Below are 21,490 nucleotides of genomic sequence, written 5' to 3'. Positions count from 1 at the left end.
TGTACAGTCGTTATATCGATTGAATATATCACGTTCCCCTTCCCTTAAAAAATGTTTTTTTAAGTCTGGGTGTTGGCAGGTATGGCTTGTGATAAAATATTCCTTTACCCATTTCTCATGTTGAATTTTCGTCTATCAATAAAATATTCCTTACCCATTTCTCATGTTGAATGTTCGTCTATCGCTAAAATATTCCTTTACCCATTTCTCATGTTGAATGTTCGTCTATCGCTAAAATATTTCTTTACCCATTTCTCATGTTGAATGTTCGTCTATCGCTAAAATATTCCTTTACCCATTTCTCATGTTGAATGTTCATCTATCGCTAAAATATTCCTTTACCCATTTCTCATGTTGAATGTTCGTCTATCGTTAAAATATTCCTTTACCCATTTCTCATGTTGAATGTTCGTCTATCGTTAAAATATTCCCTACCCATTTGTCATGTTAAATGTTCGTCTATCGCTAAAATATTCCTTACCCATTTGTCATGTTAAATGTTCGTCTATCACTAAAATATTCCTCTACCATTTCTCATGTTGAATGTTCGTCTATCGCTAAAATATTCCTTTACCCATTTCTCATATTGAATGTTCGTCTATCGCTAAAATATTCCTTTACCATTTCTCATGTTGAATGTTCGTCCATCGCTAAAATATTCCTTTACCCATTTCTCATGTTGAATGTTCGTCTATCGGGGCTTGTGATGAAATATTCCTTTACCCATTTCTCGGGTTGAATGTTCGTCTATCGGGGCTTGTGATGAAATATTCCTTTACCCATTTCTCAGGTTGAATGTTCGTCTATCGGGGCTTGTGATAAAATATTCCTTTACCCATTTCTCAGGTTGAATGTTCGTCTATCGGGGCTTGTATAAAATATTCCTTTACCCATTTCTCAGATTGAATGTTCCTCTATCGGAACTTGTGATAAAATATTCCTTTACCCATTTCTCAGGTTGAATGTTCGTCTATCGGGGCTTGTGATAAGACCTAAGGACGATGGCTCCCAGTCCTCCAAAGTCACACTTCTTACGCGAATGAAAATAACCGAGGCAACGTCTTGGCTCCTGAAGAGTACGTACCTTAATGGCCACCCCGCACAATGGATCAAACAATTACACGAATATTACAGGGAACACGGTATAGAAAAAGTCAAAGAGACGGACCCCCTGATGGAACAGAATGATGATGAAGTGTTCTAATGCAAACGAGGAATCTTTCACATTACTTCCATTCATGTGACAGGAGGTCTAGGAGGCGTTATCAGTATCTAGAAGAATTTTAAAAAGAGAATTGAAAAGTCTAACCGATGAATGGATGAGAGGTGGCCACGCACATTCGGAAACACCATATTAGGAAAACAATGTATCGAGCAATAAATTTTCCCGCCTAATGGTTGTAGTTCCCGTAAAATGGCGCGTTCGCCTGATAACCAAAGCTTGTGAGTTCTCAGGATTTTGGACACGTTTCAACAGTTTTGCTGGTTTCTGGTCTAGCTATGTGCTTATATCATTTGCCATGTTTGGCCATAGCGACGCCTGCCTAGAAACGCCTGCGGGGGAGGCTTGTTGTAGTGTAGTGTATTGGCAGATCTCGCGTCCCGCATTATCTAGTATTTTTTATTGGATTATTTATCATGTCACCTTTCTTCAAACTTTCAATTCTAGAATATAAATATATCCTTCGGCATGATATTGTGGAAAAGAATACTTTCGATGTCTTAATTCGGCCGAAACTCCAACAATATATTTACGGTCTTGTCTAAGTTTCTTTGACTACTCAAATGATCACATCATCATCACTATCCAAAAATTTTGGCGGTGTTGTGTTTAGTGTTTCAACTACCCCTCCCGATTGTGTATAGAAAGAAGCGTTTGGATTAAAATTTTATTTTATGCGTTAAATCATCATATTGTACAACATTTAACAAAATCTGTGACATTGTTATAATAACACAAGCTATAGTGTGTAAGAAGTTTTTATAATGTTGATGTGTAAATGGATTTTATCGTGGTTTTAACTAATTATCATAGCAGAAAACCGCTCAGTTAAATTTTTTTCTTAAATTTGTATAAAGTGTGAAATAAATGAAAATATCAGAAATATCAATAAATATGATTAATATTTTACTTCTATCAAATAAATAAACTATATGCCCGTACACATACTTCTAGTAATATACACCTATTTCAACTAACGTTTCATCCAGAAAGTCCATGTGTCGTAACCCGCAGTGATTCTTGGGTATCAGGATATTAGCGTAAATAACAGCACATCAAGGTTTGGAAAGCTATAGTATTCTTGTGTATATGCACCCTTTCTTCAGAGACCAGTGATTTAGCCCTTTATACGTTACCCATGGTTCATATTTTAATGGACCACACATTTGTAAAACTTGTACATATTAGGCCTAGTCCAACGTATCCGGAAATCGTTTTTTCCAATAATACACATGAAAAAATGTCTGGATTCTGATTGGCTGAGAGTTTTTAGTTAACAAAGTGCAAAAACAAGCAAAAAAGTGCAGAAATAGTTAACACAGTGCAAATTTCCTTTGAAATGGAGCGACGCGATTGGTTAAAAAACAATACCATCAAAATTGACCAATGAGATGGCTTGTTTATAAGTGGCGGAGATCTTGAAGTTGTGAGAGAAAAATGGCCGGCGTACAGAGCAGCGGGCTCGTGCAGTTTTGATACTTTTTTAAAAAACCACTAGTGCAAATTAATTCCAAATTGAACTCGAAGTCGTATGATTTCCTATACAAATATTTTTTTGCGGATTCGAAAATTTCTGCGTCCACACACAGCGTATTCGAATCGTTTCCAGCCGTCCACACGTATCCAGAAAAGTCAAGAAAAGTGGAGGGCGCCCCCCTGCCCCTCCCCTTCCGCCGCCCCTGATTATGTTAACATCCATCCAAATATCCATCATTTGGTAAAGTTTTGGTTTAACATTTTTGGGGGATGGGTTCATAGAATTGCTCAATGCACGATTCTCTATCACTGTACCAAATTTCATAGATGTTCCACAAATTTGAACGATGTTTAACCATCTTCCACTACTTGGAGCTCTAGATGGGGCCCCCGCGCACACAGAGAGAAGAAGCGAATAAACCGTAATGCTATTGAAAGTTTAACTTAATAAACATATTAGTGGTGCCATGTACAACAAGCACAGTTTGACACATATACAAGGGAATATCTTATATTACCAAAAGTATCAAATGTGGGTCAGCTTATATATGTGAAAGACCATTAACTTTTAATGAAGCATTTATTGACAAAAGAATCGGATAGTGACGTCATTATTCGCCAATGTGTTCCTAGCGCAACAAAAAGAAAGAACAATTTAGTTTCAGGACCAAGAACAACAGATTGATCCATATGACGGGTAAATTTACCCATTTTTCCTCAGTCCTGTAATACTGCTGGTGCTCAAATCTTTTATCATTTTTAGAATGTTTATCAAACATTGTTTGCAAATCACTTGAATCACTTATTGTCTAAGTCAGTATTAGACTGTCTCAGTCAAATGATTTTGTCTTAATCACAGTTTATTTTGGGCGGTTTCTTCTCTTTGCTCTTTGCCGACTATATCTTTAGTCTTCTGTTCTATTCTATTGTTTTTATTATTCTCTATTTTGCAAATCAGAGGAGCGGCCCATGAACCTAGAGATCAAAACATTTCTAACTAATTGCAGCCCCTCCTTTCCCGAACGTCGATAAAAATAAGAGAATAATCGGTCCGTGTTGCGCGCGCTGTCCCAGGTCACCACAGGCCAAATCTTATGCGTAGCCAAATGTCTGAGCCTATGACTGAGCCCATGACTGCGCCCTTCGTGTATTAGAGTTTCCAAACCTAGATTAATCGTTTGTTTAAGGTTTTTATTTTCTTATAAACCCGTGTGGCTTACGACACATTGAGTCTCTGAGCGCAACCTTATTTGAAATATAGGTGCAGAATGTATAAAACGCGGGCGAACTTGTTATAGGACGAAAGACTTCAACTTTCTAACTACGATGCGTGTAGGCCTTCAAAAAGCTATCATGACTTTATATGAACTATAATTACAGTCTCTTAGTCTTAGATAAATGGGTTATAGCATAAGGTTGTCGTTTGGTAAAACAAGGAATTTTGCTCAGTTTGTCTTCACGGCAACAATCAGTTTTAAAGCCGAATTGTTCAAACAGAGTTTCTAAAGGGCGGGGGGGGGGGGGACGAATTAAAGTTTTATTCTACTTGAATCTAGTAAAAAACGTTTCGTTTTTTAAGTTAAAGTTTAGGTGTTTTGCGCGTTTGCTTACTAGTTCTGCTTGTCTTGTTTAAAGCTTGATTGCTTGCATGAGTGCTTATTTGCTTGTTAATGCTTTCTTGCATTTTGCATTGCTTGCTTCCTTCGACTCGACCACATCTGCGCCCTTGTTGTATTTAAAATCTATATTTAAATCTCATTAAGACCTTCATTATAACCTGATTCGATCCATATCATAATCTTTGTTCAGCCCTAGTAATATTGAGCTTTTTGTCTGTCAAGGATAATTCAATCTTCTCGTACCTTTGCCGATACGCAGCGCTTTTTTCGCACTTTTATTTGCCTTTGTAACACACGTTTTTGCTTCGGGTTTTTTTTTCTAGTTTGTGAAATTTAGTGTGTATGCTTGTACGCTCGAGTACAAGAGATATGTACGTAATTCCGTTCATATAGCTTTTAGTATCCACAAACTTGAGTCTAGCTGACTGATCTTACAAGATGAAGAGATGTGCGTCATCACGAAAAATACATAATTTACTTGCTTCTTTCCCGCCAAGACTACATATGGTAATTTAAATTTATTTTAGAAATATACACATGTAAATATATATAAACAAAATATCATCCTTAGACGAGGTGGAATTGTATGCGTGCTTTTAGTTGATCAAACCGGTTAGTTTTTATATTTTTTACCAGTTGCTGCGGCATGGTCCGTTGCGTTTTGCTCGTTAGTTTTATGTGACATACAGAATACAGTGATATTGGGGTACTAGAGTTCTAATGTCCGCATTGCGTTAGTCATAACACTTATGCGAGTAGGTTTCGTGTTCATTTGGTCATATCGTAAGCGCTGGCCGCTGTTAAAACTATGATCTATCTATACACGATGTCGGAATTACTGACCTAAACTGAGTGTTTCTGTGATGTACGGTGAAGCCGAAGCGTATCAGCCTTGGGCTGATTATGAGCAAGGCGATCCTTCACTTTATGGGAATCAGCCTGTAAACATGGACCCGCGGATGACTCGACACTGTCACAGCGTCGATAACGAGCTGGATGATATGGAGATGGAGGGTTTTAGCGTGAGTCCAAGACTAGCAGCAAGCAGGAATCACTATCGTGGAAGGAGACGCAAGGTATCGCAAGGTATTTCTATGGAATCTATGATGGGATTCGACGGATATATAGACAATCCATATCAGTATGGAACTTTGCCGCAAAGTGCGTACTACCCAGCAGTGGTCGACCCTAGGTACTATCACGTGCATTATGGCCCGCCACAGGGGTACATACCACCCCAACCGCCATACCCATGGAGGCAACCGCCACCAGAGGCCTACATCCCTCCAGACCACGGCATGCTTGGTATTCCAATACCCCTGCGGAGACCACCGATAAGGAGCCAACGGCGCTTTAACCCGCAGGCTCCCAGGGTACCCACCGGCCCACGTCGTATTGACAGACCAAAATCTGTTCCAGGACTTCTGAATGACGAGGATGAGGCAGACGAAGAGGTCTATCAGCGGCGCCGCTCGGCTGATGGCATGGTGCCGACGATTCCGAGTGGCGGCCTCTCGCCTGTTCATAGATATATCTCTTCAGCAAGACTCCCCGCATCGTTCCAGCAACGGAGGAGTGGTGCAGTGCAGCCGCCGTTTCCGAGGGATTATGAAATGGGAGGGGGAAATGGTGGTTTTAGCGATGGTGACTTTGGAGGCTATGGATGTCATCCGAGGGACAAGTCTATTGCTTCCAGTATGACTTCAGTGTTTACAGAGGCGTTCAGAGATGAGTCAAGTCGGTCCCTAAGCGCGGGTGGTACACCTGATAGTACCCACTCGCGCTCGAAGTATGTCGCCAAAGAGACAGATGTTGATATTGACGAAAGCATTATGTTTGACGCTAGAAATGATCGCGTGGAAAAGGGTCGGAGATTAGCATCGCAGTCAAATAGCCCAACAGAGTCGGAACCAAACGATCCTAAATTAGTTACTAATGAACTGGAAAGAAATTACTATGAAAGTGCGCAAATCAATAGGTTTTTATTGATAGACAAAACAGATTTTAATAATTCTTCTTCGGATCACTTCTCTGATAAAGGTGCCAGCGATATCGAGGACAACAAACTTGACAAGGTAAACTCAAATAAACCCACGGTGACACAAGTACAGGTACACAATGAAACAGTACCAATTCCCGTTTCTCTTAAAACTCGCCCGATTTTTAACAAAGAGAATCTGTCTAGAAAGAAATCAAAATCATTAGATGACATCCACGAAGAAATCAAATTTGAACAGCTTATAAGAAGGGCTAGATCTGAATCGTGTCCCCCAGAGGAAAACATGTCGAAAACAAGCATTGATATTCCAGTAAAAGCAAAGACTGTTAACCAGGACACTTTAGATGATGAAGACAATGATTTCATTGATAGAAACACTGAAAGAATTAGGGAATGGGCGGAGAAAGTTGAGAGTACCATGCTAACAGAACAGCTTCCATCACCGGTTGATCCTTTTGAATTCACACGGCATGGATCCGCCTTCTCTACTTCATCTGCAAGCACGGTGCAGCAAACGCGATATACGGTAGAACAAGCACCTAAAACGCAAGCGCGAATAGATGACCAAGTCGATATATGTAGGAATATATATTCATGCTCTGCAAAATGGCTAGTCTCAATTATTCTGGCACTGCTGCTTTTATTTTGTGTCACAGCGAACAAGATTTGTCTTTTGATCATTGGACATGAATACTCAACTCTGTCAAAGAACCTGACTCTGGCAAACTCGACGATGCCAGGATATAGCAAAGAAGGCCACAAAAAAGAGGCAATATTTCTTATTCTAGTGCTTATAATGATGATTCCCCAAGGTTACTCGTTGTTATATGGGATATGGGATAGACGCAGAAGTAATCCGTGGCCAAGGCCATCAGCCATCAGATGGGTAAGTTCTTTACACTAATTTTTTGGTAAAAAATAGAAGATGGAGGGGAATTAGAACAAGAGCATTTCTGTCTTCTCCCTTCATTTAAGCCCGCAAGATGGATAAGATAAGTTGTTTTCTTTGAAAAAAAAAACTCACGAAGTAGCTTTAATTTACGGTTAACCTCCTTAGCTTAGAAACATATAGGAACTTCCGCAAAGGTGTTTCTGGACGACGGACGACAACTGAGATAAGGAGAGAAGTTTTTTTTACGCTAGCAGGTAGTAAGCGTATGTGCTACTGTGTAAAAACGTAAGCAACCAATTATCTTAGCTTTATTAGCTTCGTTTAGGCTCAGTTGGAGCGCAATCTGAGGAATTCGTTCTTAAGTGTTGAAACTGTTCTTATGACACTGATCCGGACATATTGAGGTTTACCGTATTTTGATTATATTAGTTAAAAAGTGGTTTTTAGCATTAAGCAAAAGCAAGGTCCACATAATGGACCAAACTACTCTTACATTTGTTCTTAATAAGCTATTTCGTGCTCTGTGCTTACTATAGTTTCTTTCATAACGAAATCACCGAAATATTTTTGCAAAAATGTTGCTGACCAACCATAAGTGTCCCAACTTATGTCAAGTTCTGCGTACAGCTTTCATAAGTATTCCCCATAAATCAAATGATTATGACGCTAAAAGCCATGTGGTGTGAAGAAGCCTCCAGAAGAAACCTCCGTTTGAGGCCAAGTTTAACTGTCTTCCTTGATGAATCACCTCATCAAATCTCATGTTCGTCCCACATCGGATATAATCAACATCTCGGTCAGTAGAGTTTGGTTGGTCGAGGTTCATCCACATTAAATTTCTAGAAAAGTTTGCCTTAAATTTTTCATTTCGATTCAGAAATTAAGCATGCTACTTGATGTGAATAATGTTGTTTCTGTGAAAGTCCATTCCTTATTTGTCGCAAGGGTGTGATTTCCGGGTAAAGTTGTATCACAGACAGATGATGCCACGATTTTACAAAATCTAAAGAAGGCTAAATATATCCACTACAAAGTAATCAAGGTTAATTAATCACACGAGAATTCAAGTGCTTTCGCAGAGAGAATAAAACAGCTCGTTGATTTAATTTATGTCATGATGCAGTAATGGACTTTTGGGCAAAATATATATTATTCATTATATATACATATATATTGTTATTTATTCAACATTTCATGAGCTCAGGTCGAAAAGCATGTCTAAGTACGAGCGGAAATATCAAGAATACCATTGTTTAGATTTTCTATTTTTGGTCACAAGACAAAGAAGTGAATCGAGTCAAATCTAATTCCTAGTGGTTATTGATGCATTTATTTAAGTTTGGTAGTCACTTCCCGTAAAAAACTATCTTTATCGAAAATAAAATCAATGAAACTAGATGAAATGGGTCTATCTGCATGGAAATCGCAGTTATCTGGTTTGTCAGGCAAACCCTTTTCATGAAAAAGGGCACTTGATAAATATTGCTTCGATATGACGTTTGAAGCGCGTGTAAAATATCCGATAACAGTTGTAAAGACTTACAATTTTATGATAACAAATTATCTATTCATCAATAGTGAACTGACTGATAGTTGTTTTTAAGTTGCAAATTAAGTCACCTGTTACCCTAAATGCGATGCTTTATCTAGTAATTTGCTGTTTTTTTTTTTCAAAAATCGAAACTATTTTAGAATAACATGAACAAGCAGTCTCAAAGAACGCTTTTCTTCTGGTAATAAGTAAAAAGGCAGTCAGACATGGACAATATGTCAATCGAGTATTTTGAAATTAATGACTTATATAGCTAATACATCCATTCGTGGTAATAGGAATGATCTTGAAGATATAAACTTTGATATCATAAAACTTTAACTTTAATACAACCTTGACATTAATATTGTTTTTTATTTTACATGTTATTCTTAACATGCTTTACAAGATACTAAACAAGAGAAGAAAATAACAAAATGAATACTCCAAGGCAAGGGTCTCGCAACACATTTGCTAATTACTTGTCAATACTTGATGTAAGTACTAGTGATATTGTATCACAGACAGGTGATGCCACGATTTCTTGAAAGTTTGACATAACAAGTATTTGGATACTTAGAGAATTGAGTTAACGCCACTTTGTATGACGTAAAGGAAGCACGCACCACTCGGTTTAAGAATGTCGTCTTCGTGTAGAACCTAGATCCTTTTTTGGATGATATTCTAGACTTTACCGCAGCGTTTCTTTCCCCTCTCGAATACTCAGTAGAGTGTGTCAAAATCATATATAGCAAACGTTGTCGTTTTGGGGGTCTGGTACCAAGGAAACTTTTCACTGTTTTCTCTTCTGATAATAAGTTATTCATTTAACGAAGCCTCTGCAGTACGACCCACTTAAGGATACCGTAGTACCAAGCGGTAATTACCCCGATCGTCCCGGCAAAATTGCTCGCGCTCGCGGCGGATTAAAGTAAATGCCAACAAACTATATATCAATTAAAAGCTTAATCATTGTACTTTCTTCCTAAAATGATCATTTTTTTATACACGCTTAATTTTGAGTGCTTTTGCCTGGTCCGAAGTGCGAAATCGACCACTTTTAAACATGCGAATTATTTATGCACACCAAAAGCGCGTAACCTCCCGGGATCTGCTTTATATCCTTCGTCATGTACTGAACTGACAAACCGTGTCTACATTTGACAACGCGCTAATTAAATCCGTAGCGAATAAAGCTATTAATTATCCGCGGCACGGTGTGACAGAACAATATCTATACAAGACGTTTGCCAAGTTGCGCAGGAATCGGGCGGTTAGAAGTGTACCTTTAATTCACATATTTAGAGTAATTTGGGGTGAGATTTGATTGCGGGATAACGGGGATTGAAGTTGTGTAAACATTAGAGGCAGCGTGACAGCAATGACAGACGAAGAGCAAATAGAGCCGCGTTTGGCAACCAATCACATTGCACGCTCGACACGCAGCGGGAAAACCCCAAGGCGCTCAAATGTCATAGCGCTAGTCGTGCAAGTGAAGGAAGATGCCTATGCCGAAACAAGCTTGTACCGAAGAAAAGAAGAACGCGGAAAAGTTCAAAAGACCGCGAACGGAGACAACTCTCTGTTTTGGGCTTTCTTTCTCGCTTAGCCTTCTTCGAAGGAAGCCAAGGATTCTTACTTAATCTTGGCATAGTTTTCAACTAAGCAAAATTTAGTGTAAACACTTATAAAGTTTATTTAAATACGGATAAATCTCGGATAAAACGTGCTGAAGTAATGTCGATAATAATACTGCTAGAAGAGGCCTCTTTTCTTTGTATTTCGCTTGGCTGGCATTCGGCCTCTGCTAGCAGGAAAATGTGCTTAAATCTCGACATAACAATCCAAAACAAAGTTTGACATTATTTACTAAATTCAATCGACAATATTGCATTGGCTTTCTCAATCACCCTCTCACCTCTCGTGCTCTTAATTCCACAGATACTCGCAGGCGGTCTTGTGGAGACTTCGTGTCTGTGTTTTCTGACCATATGTGCGCCCACTGTATTAGAGGTACCACCGGACTTATTAGTACTCCTCTTGTCCACGCTGTTTTTTGCGCCAACTGTATGGCAGGTCCATAAGATGCGCAAACGATGGGGAACCAAGGCTGGCAAGATACAGACCTTGATATTTGGCGTGTCTGCAGCCTTGCAGTTAGTAGGGCTTATTGTGCTGATCAACACTGACAGAGTAAGTGCATACCATTAAGATTATCTTACCATTAAGATAACCATAGCAACATAATCAACACTACCATTACAGACAACAACAATAGAAGAGATAATACAACCATCATCTTCATTTCAATTACCAATAATGCAGCATCCACCACTGCTTATTCAAATTCATCATCATCATCATTATCTAAAGCGTTTTCATTGCTCATCCTCGTCATGATAGGGGACTTGTTTGGGTGACAAACGCGCGCTCCGCCTTTTAGCAGCAACAAAAAGCAACTTATTCAGCGCTTACGAATTTTTTTTTTTTAGAAAGGGTTGAGTTTCATTTAAAGATTTTATTTTTTTGTAGTTCTCTGGTGTGACGGGCGCAGTCATTTCTGATTTATTTAATTTTTTTAAATTTGCCACTCAGGAAGGTCACGTGATCTCTTAGCTTAAGTCCACTATTACCATCATTCATATCGCCCGCCACCTACAATCACCTTAACTCCTAATATCGCTAAAAACGTTATTTCAATGTATATATCTTGAATTTCCTTTGCTTTTCAAAATATATGTATTTGTGTATTTCTTTGGTCAACAGATCACCCGAATAGAAGCAAAGATCGCCGTGCCCATTTCACTTGTCCTACTTTCCGTTGCCTGGTCACCAAAGATTCGTAAACTTCAAACAAAACCACGACTAAGCGCACAGCAGAGACAAATAATTGCTGCGCAATCCGCCAATAGCCTGTCGCGAGCAGAGGGTGGCTCTGCGACACTGAAGATAAGGAAAAAATCTGCTCGAGCTAAAGCTGCACTGATCATGTCCGTAGTGAAAGTAGCCATAACACCGTTAATCAGCATTCTTTTCTGTTCAGTCTTCAAAGTAGCTGATATTACTCAACTAGGGGCCGGACTTACTGCCATCTCTGGCACAAGTTCTTATATGTACTTTTTGGTGCAGATATTTAGCACGTTTGCTGGGTATCATCTTGCTTGGCTTGCTTGCGCAATGTGCGTGCAGAAAATCGGTTTTGCTCTACCCCTCACTCTCGCCACGCCTTTCGCTTTTGTGATAGTGCAAGTCCAGGGGATTTGCGGGACATCTGTTATACCCGTTCCCTGTGGACCAACGGACAACATGAAATATGTAGTAGCTGTTGGCTTATTTATATGGGTTGGACAGTTTATATCGACTGGCTACTACGTTTGGAAGAGTAATGGATATATCATGGGCAAGGCGAATCATTTATTCTGGCTGCCTTCTTACAATGGTAAGGTAAAACTAAGAAATTGTAGGTCCCACTCGTTCTTTGTTAAGACTCTATTTGAGTTGACTTTAAATATCTTAAGGTGAACATTGTTTATGTAGTATAATTATGTTCTCTTTCCCTCAGATGCACAGTTAATAATCCGACGAATTGTAGGTCCCACTCGTTCTTTGTTAAGACTCTATTTGAGTTGACTTTAAATATCTTAAGGTGAACATTGTTTATGTAGTATACGTATGTTCGCTTTCCCTAAAATGCACAGTTTATTAATGTTTTTTCCCCATATATTTTCAGGACCATTACTCGAGCCCAACCTCCTGCTAAATCGACGTAACCAGGTAACTGACGACGATCACGTGTCACAAGCAAGGCTATCACGTGATACGTATGTGTTTATCTGCACAACAATGTACCACGAGGAGGATTACGAAATGGAGCAGCTGCTGAACTCTCTGCACGACGTCGACTCGGCGAGTAAGCAGGCAGGTCAGTTGGCGAAGAATCAGATGACTCTCAAGCCGAGACTAAGCTAAAACAAAACCTTGAAGAATCGCCATGCGCGTGCATACATTCATGGCATGTGTTCTCTTTTAGCCACTCGAGAAAACATAAAAAAAACTATAGCAGAAACATAAGAGCGAGCGTTTAGCCGGGGCTAGAAATATGACCACATTCATTATGATCTATTCTTGAATGTGATTATAAATAAATCGTTTCTTCAGGAAACTCTACTTCCAGTAGTCAAACTTTTTTCTTGTTATAGGTTGACTAATAGAATCGCATATCTTCTTCCTCTTATCATAGGTCGACACATAGAGTCGCATGTCTTTTTTGATGGCTGCATCAAGGCGGAGAAGATGAACTCTTACATCCTTCAGCTCGTGTCGCTGGTTGAGACGAGTCTCAAGGTTCAGATGAAGGCGTGCGTTAAGGTCAAGACCCCGTATGGAATGCAGCTGCGGTGGAAGTTACCAGGAGGCATGCCGTTCACGGTACATCTCAAGGATAACACCAAGGTCAGTGGACTTCGATCTGTTTTGTTTACTTTGACTCATCATCATCTTCGTCTTCGACGCTGTCGTCATCTTCGTCACAATATTTTTGATCATACAATCATCAGCACAGGGGCGTGTGCAGAGGGGGGTCCAAGGGGTCCGGACCCCACATTCATGGTCATGTGCCGAGTGAATACGAGGGATACGCTGAATGTCAATTGGATTTCTGTTAACATCCTGGTCATTTGTCAAAGAGATGACTTTGTTTCGTGTGTATTTTGGATCTAGTGAACTATTGCCCTTTCCTTGAAGTCAGTATAGTCATCTCTCTGGGTCCCATCCTGTGGACACGGCCCTTCAGCATAGTCAATATCATCGTTTTCAACAACCTCACCATCATGTTATCATTAGTCATAATAACCCCTATATATATATTTAAACCAATATATATATATATATATATATAAAATGATGGTTGAAGGCTTTCATAGAAAGTGCTCAATACTCGAAAGTAGAGCGGTGTATAGTGTTGGTTTGAGAAAAATACAAACTACATAGGTTTCCCAAACTACATAGGGAAACCTATGTAGTTTGTATTTTTCTCAAACCAACACTATACACCGCTCTACTTTTCGAGTATTGAGCACTTTCTATGAAAGCCTTCAACCATCATTTTATATATATATATATATATATATATATATATATATATATATATATATATATATATATATATATATATATATATATATATATATATATATATATATATATATATATATACATAGAAATATTTAAAATAAATGTTAAAAATAAAATTAAAATTTCCAAGACAAATATCCAATACAAGGATTTAAACCCATTTCATTTGTTTAGGTGAAAAACAAGAAGCGATGGAGTCAAGTTATGTACATGTCTTATGTTCTTGATCACAAGCAAAAAATCCTCGGTGGTGAGTAACCAGTCACTCCATGTGCTATAAATGATACATCATTCGAATCTTCATTTGAAGCCAGGAGCAATTACATTAAAACAGCAGTACTTTCACAGTGGTAACGCTTAGTAATTCTCTGTTTGTAGTCCGTGACGATCAAACGTTTATCTTGACAACTGACGCAGATGTTAATTTCAAGCACGATTCGATGGAAGCTTTGATCGACTACATGCTCCAGGATGAGACAATAGGTGCCGTGTGTGGCAGGACACACCCCATGGGAAAGGGACCACTTGTATGGTATCAGATATTCGACTACGCCATCGGTCATTGGTTCATGAAGGTAAAATAAACAACCACCACTACCAAGCATTGATCGTTATCATTATAAACAATATCATCATGATGATCATCATCACAAACGCGCTACCATTATCACCATTCGAATTTCCAGGCACATCACCATACCATCACTATAATAATAATAAGTCATCATAATATCATTATTATCGCCATCTTCATACTCATAATTGCTATGGTCATGAACATTATTATCATTATTATCGCCAACAAACCACAACTATTATTATTATTAGCTCGTAATAATAATAATTATTATTATCGCTACGTTTTCAACATCATCATTAACAAGTATCAAACAACAACGTATTTCCAGAACAGGTACTCCAAAAGCTGGAAACCCAACAACTATCTTAATACAAGATAATATTGCTACTATCTATAATTATGCTAGCCTCAATCAATTGCAGGTAGCCAATCACATGTTTGGATCTGTGCTGTGCTGTCCCGGATGTTTCAGTTTGTACCGTTGTCAAGCCGTGCGCGATATTCTCCCGACTTATTCAACCACTGTCAACGAAGCTTTCGAGTTTCTAACCAAAGATATGGGTATGCATACATAACATTTTGTATTGAAATGCTTGTCGTTGGTTTCACTAGGATACGAGAGAGCTCTTAACACGAGGTGAACCTAATTGTCCAAAAACCAAGCGAAAGAAAGTCAAGCAGGTTCTCTTGTGATTACTCTTGTGCGGCGTTTTCTTGCAACCGACTTTTACTTTACTGGCGGCAAGAGACACAGAACCCGTGATTCCGTAAACAGCGTATTCTCCACCGTTCCAACGAAATTCTTTCTCAATTTTTTTCTTTGTTCATTTTCTCTTATTTTTTTCTTTTTAATTTTCCAATATTATATTAGATTCCATATGAATATTTTGATAATGAGTTTCTTATCATTTCAATATAAATGATCAAGACAGACGTTTGCTTTTGTGCCATCCTAATTTCTACTATTGTTAGAAAAGTTCTCGTAAGTAGGCACCAAAACACTATTCCCCTTACATTAACTTCAGAGCATAATTTTATCTGATCGTTGGCGCATACCATACAGGCGAAGACCGCTGGATGTGCACGCTAATGGTTCAGGCGGGCTGGCGTTTGATGTACTGCGCAGCCGCAGAAGATGTCACGTACTGTCCCATGAACTTTGACGAGTTTTACAAGCAGCGTCGGCGGTGGATGCCTTCTACACTGGCCAACCTGGCACTTCTAATCAGCGAATGGCGAGTGACGCTAGGAAACAACGAACACATCTCAGTCCCTTTTATCATTTTCCAGCTCTTCCTCCTAGTCTCCACCATCATAGGGTTAGTAAAGGAGTGCTTCACCTTGCTGTTTGCCCTGTCCTTCCATCAATAGAAAATAGGGGTCTCTGTTTGTTTTAACACTGTCATTCTATATCCATTGGCTGAAAATGTAGGGGGGGGGGGGGGGGGGTTCAGCTTTGCTGAACACTTATCCTCGTACTTTTCTATCTCTCTCATGTAAATCATGTTGCCATAAAACAAGGGGTCCCATTTATCATGTAACAGAGCCGTAGCAGGCCACGTAAGATAAGGGGGCACACAATACAGAAACATTAGAAACATACAGTACAATCACCCCCCTAGTGTTCATTTCCATATGAACCCCCCCCCCCCCCCCCTGCTACGGCCCTGTATAACTGTAATTCGTTGCGTCCTGCAGACCATCGACTGTTATTCTTGTGATTGTGGGCGGTATGGTGTACGGTGTTGGCGCCAATGAGAACACATCAGTCATTCTCCTCTCCCTCATCACCCTGACGTACGGGCTCATTTGCCTCTTTATGTCGCAAGGTAACCGACGAGCGTGCTAAATAATTACAGCGGCGTAGCCAGGATTTTCAACAGGAGGGGGGCCAAAAGGCCCTTTATTTAAGACACAGGATAAAATGTCTCATACATTACTGCATTTTTGACTGCTAGAAGGGGGGGGGGGGGGCCGGGCCCCCTTGGCCACCCCCTGGCTACGCCCCTGAATTATTACTCCAAATCAACATATCGTGCTTATGATTATCTACATCGTCGTCATCAGCGTCACTGTCTTCCTTTTTTTACCAACATCGGGGCAGCTATTTTATCTTGGTCATCATCACAGTTACCAGCAATGTTAACATACACCAGCACTACCACGGTCCTCCTCCTCATCATCCTCCTCATCACCCTCCTCATCATCATCCTCATCATCATCCTCCTCATCATCATCCTCCTCCTCATCCTCCTCCTCATCATCATCATCATTTTCATCATCATCATCATCCTCATCATCATTATCATCCTCATCCTCCTTACCATCACCATCACCATCACCATCACCATCATCATCATCATCATCATCATCATCATCATCATCATCATCATTGTCTTTATAGTCGTCATCATCAGTACGTCTTCTCTACCATTCTACATAACACAAAAGTTTAATTATCATTACCTTTGCTGTCTATACTAACTAACAAATCACCACCTCTAGATTTCCAGCTCAAAACTGCCAAATTCCTGACCTTCGTGTTCGCTGTAATTATGATCCTGGTCACCATCGGCGTCGCGGCGCAGATCGCCAACGAGCTTGAAGTGCGAAGGATAGTTAAACAGACCCCAACCATCCCTCCAAACAGCACGGTTGCCACACCCACCGTGTCTACAAGCGTGGAGCTAATGTTGCCTGCTGGTATCAGCACGCTGTACCTCGGTGGACTAGCAGGGATCTTCATGGTGGCTGCACTGATGCACCCGACCGAGGCGTACTGTCTGATCAACGGCCTGTGGTACTTGCTGTGCCTACCATCCGGATATCTGCTGCTGACCATATATTCTGTGGTCAATATGACCGATAGATCATGGGGTAAGTACATTTGAAATAATGTCGTTTAAGAAACCACACGTGCATACTACACTGATGGTCTTTTTTCAGGGACCAGGGAGGGGAAAGCAGCCGTCGCAAGCGGCCAAAAGCCAACTGCGTTTCACGAGCTTTGGTTTATCCTAAAAGAACGTTTCTCCTGCTGCTGCGAACCGTTGATGAAGGCAATAGCTAGAAGGAGCACAAAAAGCACAACTGAAGCAAAAACAGAGGAGGAGAAAAAAGAAGAAAATATCGATGAGAAGGTAAAAGCGAAACACCTCTAAATTTCCTTTGTCTTTAACATTTATCCCTTGTCTATGGATGAACATTCTAGAATGAATGAAGAAAGAAGAAAAAGAACGAAGATATACGAAAGAGACCAAACTCTATTCCTTGCTTTTCAGAAGAGACAAAAGAAGAACAAGCCCTACCTATCATTGCATTAAGAAATTAAAAAACTATCAGTGAAAATGTGGATCTGCAGGATTTTACGCTGACGGAAACATAAACAATACAATACCATTTTATAATGGTGTGGCTTTGACTGCTTAAACTACTCTTTATTTTTACTCCCCCACGACAGGAAAAAAAAAGGAAACCGCGTCAACGGAGACGTGCACAAACTCCATATGAAGACGAATACTCAGACGATGAGAGCTCCGGAATCGAGACGTCGGCAATGAGTGACAAGGAAGGACCACGATACCGACCCGCGGGGAGGTGGGACAGCAACCTTGCATATGACGATGGTTTTGACATGGGGAGCAGGACGTTCTCCAGGATGATGGATCCGCGAGGTCAGTGGCAGATCGGTTTATTACAGGGTTACGGAATAGCTCTTTGCGAGCACTTGAAAGGAGTGTGTTGGGTCATCACTCTTTGACTGAAAAATTATTCATTGTTACTTGACTTGGGGTTATCTTTAGGTGTAATGGCAATGAGGCGCCAAAGTTATGCATCCATCTTCAGCGATCAAGTGCCTCCTTATTCCACAGTTCATGGAAATTTCCTTGAACCGCCACAAATACGCCTTAGCACTTCGTCCAGTCCGGTCATTTCGCGCGATAGAAGCACGAAGGGAAGCAGGTTAAATGGTGATCCGACGAGTGAACATGACCTGGCGGACTTCGAGAGTTCTCGAGAACTTTTAGCACCTGGAGAGCGACACTCAACTGTTCCATCAAAAGCGGCATGTGAATACCCTGGGCCGCGTGCCAAACGGAACTCAGCTCCTCCTGATTTGCAACCTACGACTAGTAACGGCAATAGCCTTTCTAAGCAGAGCGCTTCTCAAGAGTCTGCGTATGTGTCCGAGGACTCGCGTAACACTCTACCGCAGATGAGCTCGGGATCAATAGCTGGGAATGGTGGGCGTCGCCATACTATGCAGTCGTCTATGACTGCCCCATCAGGTATGATTAAAGATTATTTGCTCAGTACACGATTATTCTGCTTATATCTTTGTATATCGCCTGATGTGCAGGTTATTGATGTCGTCCCCAAAGAACGCTGTTACGATGTTTTAGTTGACTCGTTGAGGTGCGCTTGTTCCTGCTCATTGGAACAAGTCTATAGGATTAATTCATTTATAAAAGACAAATTCTATTACAATAACGTCTCAGTTGATTAACAAAATGTATAACACGACGGCATAACAAGTGACTTCTGTATAGAGGTATCTAAACGGTATTCGGACACTGAAAAGGGCCTGTAAAATATAAAAAAAGCGATTTGCCAAATTTCGAAAATGAAATGAGTTTTATCAATTACTTGGCAGTTGACGAGCTGCGAACGTATGACTTGGACATGATTGTGGAAGAATGGCTCAAGGGAAACATGAAGGTACACTGTCTATGACCCCAGAAGAATAAACAGCTTTTCTGATTAGCTGGTTTTTTTTTTTTACAACCTTACTTTACGTTTGATTTTTAGGTGTACATTCCGTTATTCAAAGAACACGGTTATGACAATTTAAAGTTCATCAGTACAATGACAGAAAAGGTACTGTTGCTCTATTTTATTTTCTGCCTTGGTAAAGCCCCTTTAACTATATAATTTCTGTGTTCTTCCTAGGATTTGGAGACTATCGGTATCACTACACGTGGTCACCGGCAGAAACTCTCTCGTCACCTGAAAAAGATCCCTAAATTGGAAATCGATGAGGGTGTGCCGGTGAGCTTAATAGTTTTATTGTGATATTGTTATTGTGAGTGGTCGAAGGGTTGAGGTTATACATCTAAATATTGTGAGTGGTGATTGTCTGATCCAAGAAAAAAAAAATTTACGCGCGAGATCGATATAATAACTCTACGTACTCATTGCGAATGCTGTCATTTATGTAGGACAACGTACAGCAATGGCTTGAAGACCTCAGTCTGGGTCAATACTGGCCTCACTTTGTCGATAACAGCTATACGGAGCCGAGTGATCTTGAAGATGTAAAAAGCATGGGGAGAGATCTGGTCCAAGAGACCTTCCGTGTGCACAAGATGGCGCACATTAACATCCTTTGGCAGGCGATCAGAAAGCTGCAATACCCCAATACTGGTGAGTCACCCTATAATAGACAACTAACAAAGGGTGGAGAAAGCGAAAATAACAATGATAATAACAAAAAAAAATATCATTCCTTTCGCATTTACAAACTGAACATTTAATGTTACCAAGGCTGATATTTCACCCTAACAAAGTTACAAAAATAATCCCGTCCTTGATTGTCGGCAATGACCGATTCTTGTTGCCCAACCTCAGGCGACAACTTAAACTTTAAGGGATGTCAATCAACCACTCCTTTTTTATTGTTAGTAACTGAAAATACAACGGTGTTTATTCGCAAGGAAACTTCAGAACATATTCTGCGAATGAAGTTTAATACGTGATGGACGATATTTGCTTGAATTAGCCGATTTAAATGGATTCTTTGTGTGACTCGGCATTGAGCGGGAGCATAAAATGGCAGCTTGATTAGGCTTCTTTGATATTCTTCGTCCCCTTTGGGATATTAGGCAGTCACAAACGGTTTTCACAGTTGTCGATCGCGCAGAATGTTCAGGAAGCCCAGACCCCGGACTATATGCAGGGTTAATAGAAGGACTAAGCTTATTTTGTATTAAAGGCTTAATTCAGTAAACAAACCAATTACACAAGATACAGTAGCGTGGCTCTTAGAGAGGGAGGCAAAACCAGAATCTCAATGATTAAGGTCGTATTTTCTCTACAGAAGAATGAATCAGTGCATATTATGGAACTTTCTTATTTTACTGCATTTTATTCCTTCTTTTCTGTTTAGCTAAAGACTAGGAGTACAGAGAGCTAGGCATTGATGTATTTGCCACTAAAGTCTTTTGCTGGACGATTCTTTGTTTTTGAACTATTTCTTTTTTAAAGATTGTTCTTTGCTTTGCTCCTGCTATGCTGGGAAAGTTTTTAATACCCCCTCTCCCAACACACCAATGTTATGTTCCTTATTAATCAATCATCCCTCCACAGGCCAAGTAAAAATTCGCCATGCTCGACGTCAGCTCGACCGCTGCCGAACAATTGATCTCGAGGTGGACAATAGCGACGATGGAGCTGAATATGATTTCTGGGATGGCTTAAGAGAAGCCTGTCTTAAACCGGAACTCGCCGGATTCGACGGTAACACAGAACTCAAAGACAAACTAGAAGATCTGAGGAATACGACCCTTATGGTCTTTCTTATTAGCAATGTGTTATGGATGATCGTCATAATGGTCCTTGTAAAACACTCCAATTTGAAACTTCTAGGCGTGGACTTTGTTGGTCTCATGTTTCTATCCGTCTATGGAACGATTATTTTGTTTCAGTTTATAGCGATGCTCGCTCATAGGTTGACTACCTTGATACATTTGCTGGCACGAGCGCCTTATATATGTGGGGTGCAGGAGGAAACGACCGTCGTGCAAGTAGACAATTTGAACGAGCAACATTTAACACTTTCTTCACCTGAAACTGTTGAAGATTGTGAAACAATCAATGAATGTTAGGGTTTTTATACCTCTGAACAATTTGCTTTGATAGATGCTTTTCTAAATATGGCCGAATCAAAATAGTATGTCAGTTAGGTTATTGATATATTTTGTTGCACGATGTTCCTGAAATGAAAAATGTCTAAGTAAATAAATTGGACTGAACATCTTA

General features: G+C 40.0%; 2 protein-coding genes and 2 long non-coding RNA genes across 6 annotated transcripts in view; 2 read left to right on the top strand and 2 right to left on the bottom strand.

Moving 5' to 3' along the window:
- The window catches only part of LOC116621091, a 21,772-nt gene extending 19,609 nt beyond the window's left edge, over positions 1-2,163 (top strand). For 2 of the 3 annotated variants that reach the window (XM_048725769.1, XM_048725768.1), the window contains one exon: positions 958-2,163. In XM_048725769.1, the coding sequence (XP_048581726.1) occupies positions 958-1,204 (247 nt within the window). In that variant the 3' untranslated portion in view covers positions 1,205-2,163. Of the gene's footprint in view, positions 1-790 lie in introns of all 3 variants that reach the window. The other variant, XM_048725770.1, reaches the window with a different exon arrangement.
- Positions 1-10,796, bottom strand: part of LOC125561400 — a 14,124-nt gene extending 3,328 nt beyond the window's left edge. The window contains exon 1 of the long non-coding RNA XR_007307438.1: positions 10,658-10,796. This is a non-coding gene — a long non-coding RNA (uncharacterized LOC125561400). The remainder of the gene's footprint in view (positions 1-10,657) is intronic.
- On the top strand, positions 5,046-21,490 carry LOC5517022. The gene is made up of 19 exons (XM_032386970.2): positions 5,046-7,202; positions 10,681-10,932; positions 11,506-12,178; positions 12,470-12,661; positions 12,980-13,191; positions 14,047-14,122; positions 14,251-14,447; positions 14,875-15,013; positions 15,516-15,771; positions 16,151-16,281; positions 16,958-17,329; positions 17,399-17,592; positions 17,913-18,126; positions 18,256-18,741; positions 19,107-19,171; positions 19,262-19,330; positions 19,403-19,501; positions 19,672-19,876; positions 20,819-21,490. Exons 1-19 carry the CDS (start codon positions 5,181-5,183, stop codon positions 21,334-21,336), a joined length of 6,372 nt encoding a protein of 2,123 aa, XP_032242861.1. The 5' UTR covers positions 5,046-5,180; the 3' UTR covers positions 21,337-21,490.
- On the bottom strand, positions 15,272-17,103 carry LOC125556770. The gene is made up of 2 exons (XR_007307439.1): positions 16,989-17,103; positions 15,272-15,697 (listed from the first exon to the last, which is right to left on the bottom strand). It is a non-coding gene; the product is annotated as an uncharacterized LOC125556770 (long non-coding RNA).

The sequence above is a fragment of the Nematostella vectensis genome, chromosome 3 (assembly GCF_932526225.1).
Source record: "Nematostella vectensis chromosome 3, jaNemVect1.1, whole genome shotgun sequence".
Taxonomy (NCBI): domain Eukaryota; kingdom Metazoa; phylum Cnidaria; class Anthozoa; order Actiniaria; family Edwardsiidae; genus Nematostella; species Nematostella vectensis.
Note: the sequence above shows the minus strand (reverse complement) of the source record. Positions and strands in the feature narration are given on the sequence as shown.

What these genes read in the sequence shown, in the direction of transcription:
- LOC5517022 (XM_032386970.2), top strand. Translation starts at nt 5,181, where the DNA reads ATGTACGGTGAAGCCGAAGCGTATCAGCCTTGGGCTGATTATGAGCAA. An exon ending in GTTTCTAACCAAAGATATGG is followed by an intron (nt 15,014 to 15,515) that starts GTATGCATACAT and finishes CATACCATACAG; the next exon opens with GCGAAGACCGCTGGATGTGC. An exon ending in AAATCGATGAGGGTGTGCCG is followed by an intron (nt 19,502 to 19,671) that starts GTGAGCTTAATA and finishes TCATTTATGTAG; the next exon opens with GACAACGTACAGCAATGGCT.